At 46.6% G+C, this 12,108-nt stretch overlaps 1 protein-coding gene across 1 annotated transcript; it reads right to left on the bottom strand.

The window, feature by feature from the left end:
• Nucleotides 1-347: 347 nt before the first annotated feature.
• TYSND1 (trypsin like peroxisomal matrix peptidase 1) lies at nucleotides 348-11,771 on the bottom strand. Its single transcript, XM_087702122.1, has 4 exons — nucleotides 10,370-11,771; nucleotides 6,422-6,552; nucleotides 2,590-2,775; nucleotides 348-1,014 (listed from the first exon to the last, which is right to left on the bottom strand). The coding sequence occupies exons 1-4, from the start codon at nucleotides 11,512-11,514 to the stop codon at nucleotides 797-799; spliced, it is 1,680 nt and encodes a 559-aa protein (XP_087558248.1). The 5' UTR covers nucleotides 11,515-11,771; the 3' UTR covers nucleotides 348-796.
• Nucleotides 11,772-12,108: the final 337 nt, after the last annotated feature.

The following is a 12,108-nucleotide window of genomic DNA, read 5'->3' as shown; positions in this document are numbered from 1 at the left end:
CTCAGAGGAAATAAAAGAGGAGCGAAAGGGGAGTGAAGTTTACAGGAGACAATTAGTTCACTTAATTGGTTCGTGACTCTGAGGCTCCTTGCTAAGTTTTGAAGATATTGGCCTGGCAGTTCTCCAAGCCAGATAAGGTCTGTGACTATATATTCACTCTTGAAAGACTTTGCTGGATGTGAATAAGAGGAATTAAGTAACTTAATAAAAGTGTTTTTTGTCAGGATGAGGAGTCTGCTTCGTGGTTTGTGGAAGCCTAGGTCAGAAGATGGATGGATGGATGGATGGATGGATGGATGGATAGATAGATAGATAGATAGATAGATAGATAGATAGATAGATAGATAGATAGATAGATAGATAGATGATGGATGGATGGACGAAGGATCTTCTAGATCCAACAGTTGGGAGTTTTTTTTATCAATGGGAACAAAAATATGCCCTCTCTGCCAGTATATGTGGGACAAGGAGTGTCTTCGAGGGATGAGACACTTCAACAGGTAGCCTTGATCTAAGATAGTGGTAGTCAATCTGGTCTCTACCACCCACTAGTGGGCATTCCAGCTTTCATGGTGGGCAGTAGGGGTTGGCTGTAACTCTGCTTTATAAATTTTATAAAGTAAAGTTACTTCCCTATTTTATAAATCACCATTACTGTGGAACCAGTGGGCAGTTAGAAAATTTTACTACTAACAGAGATACAAAAGTGGGCGGTAGGTATAAAAAGGTTGACTACCCTTGACCTAAGATATATGAAGCCAATATTCTTCTATACTTCTTCATTCGGTGAAAATTCTCATAGTTTGCTGCGTGGCATCTCCACAGGTTCTCTTTGTAGTCTCCAGACAACCTGAATTCTTTCTCCTACTCTGTCTAGTTCTTGAAAGCCATGCAGGCTTCCATGGTGGATATATTGCAAGATGGCTGACTGCAGGACTGTAACAGGAATGCTAAAGTTGAGGTGAGGATAGGTCACACCAACGCTGTTATCTCGTGTGTTGCTGGCAACAATTCCTGTGAACAGAACACAGAGGACAAAAAGAACGGAATTCAATATCCCGACATGCATTCAAAGGGGCCAAAATGCAACATTAAAGGAGACGAGACTGAGGAGAGGCTTTAGAGAGAGATGAATCATTCAAAAAGCCGAACAATTTGTAGAAGCTAACATGAGAAATTGCGCTAGAGCAGAGGTGTCAAACACAAGGCCCGCGGCCACATCCAGCCCGCGATGTGGTTGGATCCAGCCTGCAGGTCTGTCCTGGAAAAACAAAGAGGCTTTACTCACATGGCTTCGGCCCAGTCTACCCAGTGCAGAGAAAACATTAGGCCAGTGTGGCTTCGGCCTGGTCTACTCAGTGCAAAGCAGAAACATGCCAGCATTTTGGGGAGTGGCATCAAGCTGGCCATGCTCACTCAGTTGACTTGACACCCCAAGGTCAACCACAGCCCTGATGCGGCCCACAATTATTATTATTTATTATTATTTAATTAATTTGTATGCCGCCCACTCTCAAAGAGACTCAGGGCGGCTTACAAGTAAAAGAGGGAAAGGGAAGGACATACAAAAACAAGACAACATTAAAAGATCCACAACATTCACAACTTAGGATGGGGCTGGACAAGGTCAACAGCCCCAGGCCTGCCGGAACAGCCAGGTCTTGGTCGCTTTGCGGAAGGTTGGAAGGGTAGTAAGGGTCTGGATCTCCACGGGGAGATCGTTCCATAGGGCCGGAGCAGCAACAGAGAAGGCCCTCCCCCGGGGAGTCGCCAGCCGACATTGACCAGCAGATGGAATCCGGAGGAGGCCTAGTCTGTGCGATTTTATAGACCTCAGGGAGGTAATTGGCAAGAGGCAGTCTCTCAAGTAGCCAGGTCCGATACCATGTAGGGCAAACTCACAATGAGTTTGAACACACCTGTGCTAGAGCGTGGCACGACAAAACCGCGGTCCACTAAAGTGCGCCCGATTAAACCGCGTCGCTGACGTCATCAGCAGCACGACAACAGCGACCGCGGAGAAAAAAGGGCGCTTTAAAAAGCGCTTTGAAAGCAAGCCGATTCAAGTTAAGGTAAGGGTTAGGGTTAGGGTTAGGTTTAGGGTTAGGTTAAGGGTTAGGGTTAGGTTTAGGTTTAGGGTTAGTTTAAGGGTTAGGTTTAGGGTTAGGTTAAGGGTTAGGTTTAGGGTTAGGTTTAGGTTTAGGTGGGTTAGGTTTAGGTTTAGGGGTTAATTTTAGCTTTAGCGTTCACAGCGTGCTTTTTTCGTCGCACTGTGATGATGTCAGGTACGCGGTTTCGTCGAGCGCGCTTTAGTCGAACACGGTTTTGTGGTGGAACCCTGCTAGAGGCATCTGGTCTGCTGAGAATTGTAGTTCAGTGACGTGTAAAGGACAACAATGTTGCCTTTCTTGAACTGAAAGCTAGAAACTTATTTTCTTCAAGCTGATATCCTCAAGAAGTGAGTTCAAGAAGAAAGAAAGTGTAATCATTACACACCACCGATTTTTCTTTATATTACTGCTTTGGATGTTCCTATTTTGGGTCAACAGTTGAGAGAATTTGGTTGGTTGCAAATCCACTCCACCTTACCTAGAAGTTTCCCACTGTGGGTGCCAAAGAGGGCGCCTCCACTTGAGCCACCGTGAACTGCACTGGTGGCCTGGAGCATCACTGGCTTATCTTCTACGGTGATCACAGCTGAGAGGATTCCCGATGTAACAGACGGTCCACAGGCCTGACCGAAGACACCAAAGCTCACAATACTGACATCTTCTCCTGATTGAAAAACACACAAACCAGACCACAGTCATCAAGAACCTTCTCATGATGTTCTGGATGCCACCGTTACATTTTTTGCAATGTAAAATATACTTTACTCTTTGTCATTTTTTTGGTACATTAACTCAAAAATTCATTAAGAAAAAGGCAGATGAAATATGCAATTATACAACACCCAATCCTTGCAAATAATTTGGGATTGTTTTCGGCCTTCCCAGGTTTCAGAAAAGCTTCTGGAGGCTGCGTAGGGTGAAAAACGGCCCCAAGTTGCCAACCAGAAGTTCGTGAAACCTGGGGAAACCAAAAACAGGCTCTCCCAGCACCCCGGAGGCCCTCCAGAAGCTGGAAACGGGTCATTTCCAAACTTCCGGTTGGCCCATTGGGACAGTTTTTTGCCATCCCCAGCCTCCAGGGTCTTTCCTGAAGCCTGGGGAGGGCAAAAAAAAGCCCGCAATGGGCCAACCAGAAGTTCGCAAACTATTTCTGGAGGGCCTCTGGCGGGCCGTGGGAAGCCGTTTTCGCCTTCCCCCGGCTTCAGGAAAGCCTCTGGAGCCTAGGGAGGGGTCGTGCACGCATGTGCTGGGTGTGTGTGTCAGGAAGGATTGAATTGGTGTGGGCACACACAATTTTGGAACGCTATAAGAAAAAGGTTTACCATCACTGCTCTATACCATTTAAGTAGCAACCGTGTTTTCCCCAAAATAAGGCAGGGTCTTATTTTCTTTTGCCCCACAAAACATGGCCTTGGGCTTATTATAGGGGGAGGGCTTATTGTTTTGGGATTGCCGGGCAGCTGCTCCCTTGCAAACTAGTTCCCAAAGAGCCGGGCACAACCTCAGGGGCGAAGCAGCCATGAGGTGACCATGTTCATGAGCAGCCGCCTGGCAAACCCCCGCTCCAGCTGGGCAGAGCTCCATGCACTGACCTAGGGGTTATCCCTAATGTGCCAAGCCGCGGGAGCTGGGGAGTGGGCAAAGCACCACGTGCCTTGGCACCTTAGGGACACCCCCTAGGTCAGTGAATGGCGTTCTGCCCGGGTGGAGAGGGGGTTTGCCGGGAGGCTGCTCATGAGCATGGTCACCTCATGGCTGCTTTGCCCCTGAGGCTGTACCCGGCTCTTCGGGCGCCAGTTTGCAAGGGAGCAGCTGCCCAGCAACTCCCTCCTCCGGCCAGGCAGAACGCCACTCCCCAACCTAGCAGTATCCCAAAAGCGCCAAGCAATGTGAGGGCCTTTCCGCCACCGGGTTCTGCGGTTTGGCTCCTTCGGGATACCGCTAGGTCAGTGAGTGGTGCACTACCTGGCCGGAGGGGGGGGTTATCCAGGGGGCTTATTTTCGGGGGTGGGCTTATATTTTTGCCCACACAAAAAATGTGGCAAGGTGTTAGTTTCAGGACAGGTCGTATTTTCGGGGAAACACAATATCCAGTCTCTTCCTAAAAACCTCCAGTGATGGAGCACCCAGAACCTCTGAAGGCAAGCAGTTCCACTGGTTAATTGTTCTAATTGTTAGGAAGTTTCTCCTTAGTTCTAGGTGAAATTTCCTAACTAACTCACTAACTCACTCACTGTGATTTGCAACTTCCCTACCAGCTTACCCATTATTTGGCTTATTAGAAGCCAGTCGGAAGATTGTCATTGGTGATCACATGACCCTAGAATTTTGCAACTGTTCTAAATCTATACCAGTTGCTCAGCAGCTGAGTCATGATCACGTAACCAAACGGTCATTGCGATGGTCATAAGTACGAGGATCAACCGTAAGTCGCTTTTTTCATCAGAAACCTCTCTTTCGTCTGCAAATCATGCAGATCTCCATAAATAGCTGTGCTGTGAAAAACATGGCAGCTATAAACTCCACTTAAGGCATAAACTCCCGAGTATGAAGTAATTATTGGGTGTGCCAAACACTTATTTTGTAAGAGCTCTTTTGAATGCTTCACAAGTATTTCAAGCAGCAAACAATTCTGTTGCAAGCTCCAAATATTTCCAACATGATTAAAATAACCTGCTCCAAAGGAGAAGCCCTGGATTCATCTTGGGAAAAAACTGCTTTATACATATAGCATATACACTTAGACGTTTTACATATAGACTGGGTGAAATCAGGCTTAACAGCAGTAACTGTGGGAGAGATCTTGGAGTCTTAGTGGACAACCAATTAAATATGAGCCAAATGTGTGCAGCAGCCGCCAAAAAAGTCAAATGCAATCCTAAATTGCATTAACAGAGGGATGCATTCAAAATCAAGTGAGGTACTAATACCACTCTATAAAACCTTAGTAAGACACACATAAGAATACGGAGTCCAGCTCTGGTCACCACACTATAAAAAAGACTAGATGACCTACAAGGCCCCTTCCAACTCTGTTAATCTGCTCCATTCAAAGGAATCGTTTGGGACTCAATTTCAGGTCAAATTTAATTTAAAATATATTTGCCTATCTCTTCAATGATGGTTTCAATATGTAAGGCTTCATACTTTCCCATTAAATGTTTGATACATTATTTATCAATGTCAGCTTCAAAATTAATTGTTTCATAGTCCAATGTTAAGTGACGGACATCAATATTTAATACAACAATATTTGAGAGGCTGCCACAAAGAAGGGGGGGGGGGGGCAACCTATTCTCCAAAGCACCTGAAGGCAGAATAAGAAGAAAAAGGTAGAAACTAATCAAGGAGAGAAGCATCCTAAAACTAAGGAGAAATTTCCTGACAGTGAGAAAACTAAATCAGTGGAATGGCTTGCCTTCAGAAGTTGTAGGTGCTCCGGTTCCACCACAAAACCGCGGTCGACTAAAGCACGCTCGACAAAACCGCGTACCTGACGTCATCACAGCGCGACGAAAAAAGCACGCTGTGAGCGGTAAAGCTAAAATTAACGCGTAAACCTAAACCTAACCCCCCCAAACCTAACCCTAAACCTAACCCTTAACCTAACGCTAACCCTTAACCTAACCCTAAACCTAACCCTAACGCTTAACCTAACCCTAACCCTAACCCTTAACCTAACCCTAACCCTAACCCTTACCTTAACGTGAATTGGCTTGCTTTAAAAGCGCTTTTTAAAGCGCCCTTTTTTCTCCGCGGTCGTTGTTGTCGCGCTGCTGATGACGTCAGCGACGCGCTTTAATCGGGCGTGCTTTAGTGGACCGCGGTTTTGTCGTGCCACGGGTGCTCCATCACTGGAGGTTTTAAAGAACAGATTAGACAGCCATTTCTCTGGAATTGCACAGGGTTTCCTGCCTATACAATAGGGGATTGGTCTAGAACAGGGCTCGGCATCCTTAAAAACTCAAAGAGCCACAAGGGTCCTAACCGGAAGCCTCCCATTCAATTCTGGAGCTGACTGGAAGTCTGGTTCCCCTACCATAGAGTCTCCTCCTAGTGCGGCATCCTTTTTCCTCTACCTATTCTAACTGAAAACCTTATCGATTGTGGAGCCAACTGGCGCCAGGGAGCCGCAGCAGAGGGATGAAAGTGCCACATGCAGCTCCAGAGCCACCGTTTGCCGACCCCCAGGCTAGAAAGACCTTCAAGGTCCCTTCTAACTTTCTTATTCCATTATTCTTCTTTACAGCCCTATGTAGACAAAATAACAAAAAAGAGACACCAGCCTGGATGCATTACTCTGCTCTCACCTGGATGAAACGCTGATGCTAGAGGAAGCTCTGGCAATGTGGATAAACCTTCTTCCAACTCTACCAATGCAATATCATAGGGGGAAGAGTCCTTTGTTGAAAACACTACCTTTCCTTTCACTACAGAATCCCTAGGAGGAAAAGAAAAAAGAAAACAATATTTGAAGGAGACTGAAAGCAAAACATAATTTGCCACTGTTCAGCTGGTTAAAATGAGGACGGGGACAAAATCCAACAGGAAATTTTGCACATAACAGCAGTCGAAGTAAATCAAAATATTTTTAGGTGTGCACCAGATACTTTCAGTAAGAGAGCAGGATCATGCCTTCCTGGGATGTAAAACAGAGGGGTGTTGAAACCACCAGAATCAGGATTCAAATCCATTTCATTTCTTCTGCATCTCTTTAGGCCAGAGACCAGTCTCCTTCCATAACTGAACTGGGCTACAGTCAGCCTTTGCCTGGGAAAAATTGGGGAGGTCGTTAATTCCAGTCTAAGAATGAGATTGTGTGTTGTGGTCTACTGGCAACTTAAATTTAAATGTAACTACCAAGAATTTTAGTCTGGAATGGATTTTCACCTTCATGTGTCTGTTTTCTTTTCTATGGGTAGAGCTCTCTGAATTTATGTTTCAATGCATAAAATGGGAACTGCACTATATTAGCAATAGCACTTAGACTTATATACCGCTTCACAGTGTTTTACAGCCCTCTCTAAGCAGTTTACAGAATCAGCCTATTGCCCCCAACATTTCGGGTCCTCATTTTACCCACCTCGGAAGGATGGAAGGCTGAGTTAACCTTGAGCCTGGTGAGATTTAAACTGCCAAATTGCAGGCAGCCAGCAGTCAAGAGAAATAGCCTGCAGTACTGCATTCTAACCACTGCGCCACAAGTTATCAGTTCTTCTAAAACAGTCTCCTCTAACCTGACTCCCTTTGGATATGGTGGAATCCAAAGCCACCGTAATTGCACTCCAATTGCTGCTTCTCCAAGAATTTGTATTTGACCACAATCCAAAATTTAACTGAGAATAGAACATACAGTTCTTGCATAGTTTAGCACAAAAGGAATAATCAACGTAACTCTAATTCTCCATCCATCCATCCATCCCCAGTGAAGTGCAATGATTAAATTGCTGGACTAAGAACAGGAAGACAGGATTCTAACCCTACCTTAAGAAGTCAGCTGAGTTACTATAAGCCAATTATTCTCCCTACACCCTTATTTGGGAAGTTGAAAAACATCCACCACCATGCAATGTATTGGCATGGCAAATATAGGTAGTCCTTAGCTTAATAACCATTTGTTTAACAACCATTCAGACTCAGAATCAGGGGTGGGCTGCTACAGGTTCACCTGGGTTCGGGAGAACCCACAGTTAATGTCATGGCCAGTTCGGAGAGCCTCCAAATCCCAACCTGGCTGGCCCCTCCCACCCCATGCCTCCCGGGAGTCTCCACATAGTCTGTTTTGGATGCGAAGTAAGTGTAGGGTCCACGCGGAGGCTCAGAAAGGGGGGGGGGAGTTCTGGAAACGGGCTTGTTTCCTGCCTCTGGAGGCATTCCAGATCCCGGGGGAGGCAGTTTTTGCTTCCCAGAAGCTCGAGGAAAGCCTCTGGAGCCCAGAGAAGATGAAAGCAGCCCTCATGCTGTGGTGCAGGAGGCCGACTAGGCCATGCCCACCATGGCCACGCCCACCCAGCAACTGGGCAGAGAGCCCATTGTTGAAATTTTTGAAGCCCACCCCTGCTTAGAATGGAACTGAAAAAAGTGACTTACAATCAGGCCTCGGACTACCAACCATCACAACATCCCCATGGTTATATGCTTGGTACCCAGCATGCATTTATGGCAGTTGCAGCCTTCTGGGGCCAGGTGACCAACATTTGTGACCTTCCTAGCCAATGTCTGATAAACAAAGTCTTTGGGAAGCCAGATTCGTTCAACCGTATGATCCATTTAAGAACTGCAGTCATCTGCTTAATATTGTGTTTCGAGTATGAGTACTGAATGAATCGAGACCCAGATTCATTCAACTACCACATCAAGCTGGGCCATGATGCCAGTCTAATCAAAGCTCATTATAAGCACTGGAAGCTTTCAAGAAGAGACTGGACAGCCATCTCTGTTAATCTGTTCAGATAATCAGCTACTGGCCAAAGCAACCATTGGATTACTTTTTATGGGGCAGAAGATTCTTTTCAACCAGTCAAAGCATCACGATACTTTTCTGCTGTGTTTCCACCAAAATAAGACAGGGTCTTATTTTCTTTTGACCCACCAAAGAAGCACTTGGCTTAATTTTGGGGGAGGTCTTATTATTTTTGAGGTGCAGGAGGCAGCGAGCATGGTCACCTCATGGCTGCTGCTGTTTTGCAATATTTTCGGGGGAGGGCTTATTTTAGTGCAAGCGCTCAAAAGCCTGATTGGGCTTATTATCCGGGGAGGTCTTATTTTCAGGGAAACCGAGTAACACGTGGCAAAGGTTATGAAATTGGGCATGACTTACTTAGCAATTGCCTTGCTTAGCTATGGAAACTCGATTGGGGTCACAAGTCAAGAATTACATGTCATGGTCTACAACTTTGCATGAGGAGCCTACATCCCGCAGTGAATTGATTCAGATGGATAATTATGTACCCTGCAGTGCTGTGGGTTACCACAGTCAACTATTGTTCTGCTATTATCAAGCCTGTCCATCTGGCAAGGACATCTTAGGAAGCCCTGTGAAGAGACTTTTTTCTCTCTGAAGTGGCAGGGTAACAATAGTCTATGTGGAGGGACCACTAGTTTGGTATTTCTTACCTGCAAAGGTCCATAAAGTTCCATTTCTCTTCACTTTTAAGAAACTTTTTTAAAAATAAAAACATTTTTGGAAACTCTTTAAAGATTTATTTCATTGGTCCTTCAAAGCTTGGTAAATTCTTATTGATATCTGTGTATGGAGAGGGTTGATTTATTATTACTGTTCTTTTTTATCATTTTAATTTATTACTCTCTTCTTGTGTTTACATTCTTAGAACCCACCCAGAATCTTTAAAGTTGCTGTTAGGTAAAGGTTCCCCTCGCACATCTGTGCTAGTTGTTCCCGAGTCTAGTGGGCGCTGCTCATCTGTTACAAAGCCGAAGAGCCAGCGTTGTCCAAAGACTTTCTCCATGGTCATATGGCATGACTAAACGCCAAAGGAGCACGGAACGCTGTTACCTTCCCACCAAGGTGGTTCCTATTTTTCTACTTGCATTTTTACGTGATTTTGAACTGCTAGGTTAGCAGAAGCTGGGACAAGTAACAGGAGCTCACTCCATTACGTGGCACTAGGGAATCGAACCACCAACCTTTCTGATCCAGAAGCCCAGCATCCCAAAGTTGCTCTTAGATTCACATACATCTGTAAAGTTGGAAAACACTCTTCGCTTCTGTCTGTCTGTGTGTTTCTCTCTGTCTGTCTTTTTCTCTCTATGTCTCTCTCTCTCTCTGTTTCTCTGTCTTTCTCTCTCTATGTCTGTCTGTCTATATATATATATGTTATATTTATGCTGATAAATAAATAAAGGGAGACTAGTATAGATCTATTTCAAGCTATTTAGCTCTCATCAGCTAGCCATACCCAAGTTTGGGAATCGAACCTGTGCTCCATTGCCTCCCAGGCAGGGAGTTAACCATTTGAGCTACAGAGAACGACTCCTTTATCATATATACACACACACAGACATATATATACATACATATATATATTATACACACACACACATACATACAAACTGCTGGGGATGCTGAAACTTCCTCAGTCTGGGAATAAGACCGTGTATACTCACAACCTCAAGACTGCCACACCTGCTCTCTCCTAAACTTCACCCACGCTGCTCAGATGTACATGTTCAGGTTGTATTAGAGACACCCAGGAGAACAAAGGAACACCTAAACAATTATTAATATTCAGACTCACCTTTTAGGATCAGTTAGAAACCTGATACAGACACTTGATGCTCCACAGACCACATGTCGACAGGTTAGCATCAGCTTTGAATTCATCATCACCCCGGACCCCCAGGTGGGTCCACATTCTACCAGAACTACAACATCCAACAGGTGCCTGTCCAGTCCATTTCTGAGCGCCATCATAGCATGTGACCTGGTCACAAGTTCTGCAGGGAGCAACCAGGGCTTCGAACCCCGAGACCCTGAAAGGATCCCTGCGACACTCTCCAGAATGGCGTCAACGGCACAAACCAGAGTCAAGCCAACCCACTCGGTGGATTTCCAGCAAAGCGGAGCCACGATGATCCCGACCAGATGAGGACCCATTCCTGACGTGACGAAGACACCGCCACCTTCGGTGCCAGGCAAGCAACGGGCATCAGTCAAGAGGAGGGCATTGTTTGCTCCTGCCAGGTTGCTGACTATCCCTTTACTAAGCGTATTCATGAAGATCTCCGGGCACAAGGAGCCAAAAGGGGAGCCACAGGTGAAGACGGTGTCCCCCTTCCTGAGGGATCCGGCTGGGACGCAGCTCACCCAACTCGCCCCGTGGGAATCGGGCTCCAGGATCCTCAGCAGGGCAAACCAATGCAGGCAAGGCAAGTCCTTCTCCAAAGTATTGACTTCTTCCTCAAAGTCATTCCCACCAAAATGCCACCGATCGGAGGTGCTGAAGATTTGGGAGAAGGCCTCCTGGAACTGCGGGCAGGCGGCTACCATCAGCAGCTCAGCCTCGCAGTGCCTCCAACCGTTGGGGGATCGACCCCGATTCGAAAGCGGATTAAACCTCAGCACGGGGTTATTTCCCCCCAGGTCTCCAGCCAGGCGATCCCGGTTGGCTTTGCTGCTGTTGTCCCCACCTGCCTTAAGAACCTGGATCTGGAGGCCCGGCAAGAAGCGATCGGAGAGCAGGACTTTCTCCTGTGACCAATCGGGGTGCTCGAATTCTAGAAGGAAAGGGGCAAAGAGGATCCCGGGGCAAAGAACGATACCCGGGGGATCTCGACTCAAGAGGACGCCGCTGCCGCTGCAACACCCGCGGGTGTCCCGGGAATGAGACACCGAGATCACGCAGCCAGCCCGGGCTGCTGTCGATCCTAAAGTTTCGGACATAGGGGGGAAATAAAAGTCGAGATCCCCTCGCCAGCGGATCTCTCGACTTGATCGCCCGAAGGAATCCCAATCCTGCAAAAACGCTAGGAGAGTTTAAAGCCAAGGAAGCGCGTCGCTTCCAGGGTCGCCCCTGCAGTGCTGCCTTGATCCTTCCTCGCCCCTTCCCGAGAAACGGGGAGGTCGGAGTTGTACCCCGCCCGGCGGAGCTCTGCTGCAAAGCCGCACCAAGTCGTGGGACGCGCCGGACTAGCAGAAGAGAGGAAGAAGCATCGGGCAAAGCCGGAATAAGCTGAGAGAGAAAAACAGAGAGCTAAACTCGCTCCCATTGGCCGATCCGTCAATTGCAGCGCTACGATTGGTGGAGGAGACTCGGGCAAGGAACGTCCTCTCCCATTGGCTGCTTTTTAGACCTGTGGTTTGGGAATCTGTTTTGATTACTAACGAGGGACTCTCGCCTTGAAGAGAACAGAGAAGAAGAAGAAGAGGAAGAAAAAGAAAGAAGAGAAGAGGAGCTCTGAAAAAAAAAGTCTTTAAATTCGATTTGGCTAAGCCTCATCACATTACTCCCCAGTTCTCATATCAAAATATGTTAGG

The sequence above is a fragment of the Thamnophis sirtalis genome, unplaced genomic scaffold (assembly GCF_051295495.1).
Source record: "Thamnophis sirtalis isolate CommonGarterSnake01/CBP01778 unplaced genomic scaffold, rThaSir2_p1.2 scaffold_15, whole genome shotgun sequence".
In the NCBI taxonomy this organism is placed as follows: Eukaryota; Metazoa; Chordata; class Lepidosauria; order Squamata; family Natricidae; genus Thamnophis; species Thamnophis sirtalis.
This window is presented reverse-complemented; position numbering and strand designations above follow the sequence as displayed.

What these genes read in the sequence shown, in the direction of transcription:
- TYSND1 (XM_087702122.1), bottom strand. Translation starts at nt 11,514, where the DNA reads ATGTCCGAAACTTTAGGATCGACAGCAGCCCGGGCTGGCTGCGTGATC. An exon ending in TTTCTAACTGATCCTAAAAG is followed by an intron (nt 6,553 to 10,369) that starts GTGAGTCTGAAT and finishes TTTTCCTCCTAG; the next exon opens with GGATTCTGTAGTGAAAGGAA. An exon ending in AGCATCAGCGTTTCATCCAG is followed by an intron (nt 2,776 to 6,421) that starts GTGAGAGCAGAG and finishes TTTTTCAATCAG; the next exon opens with GAGAAGATGTCAGTATTGTG.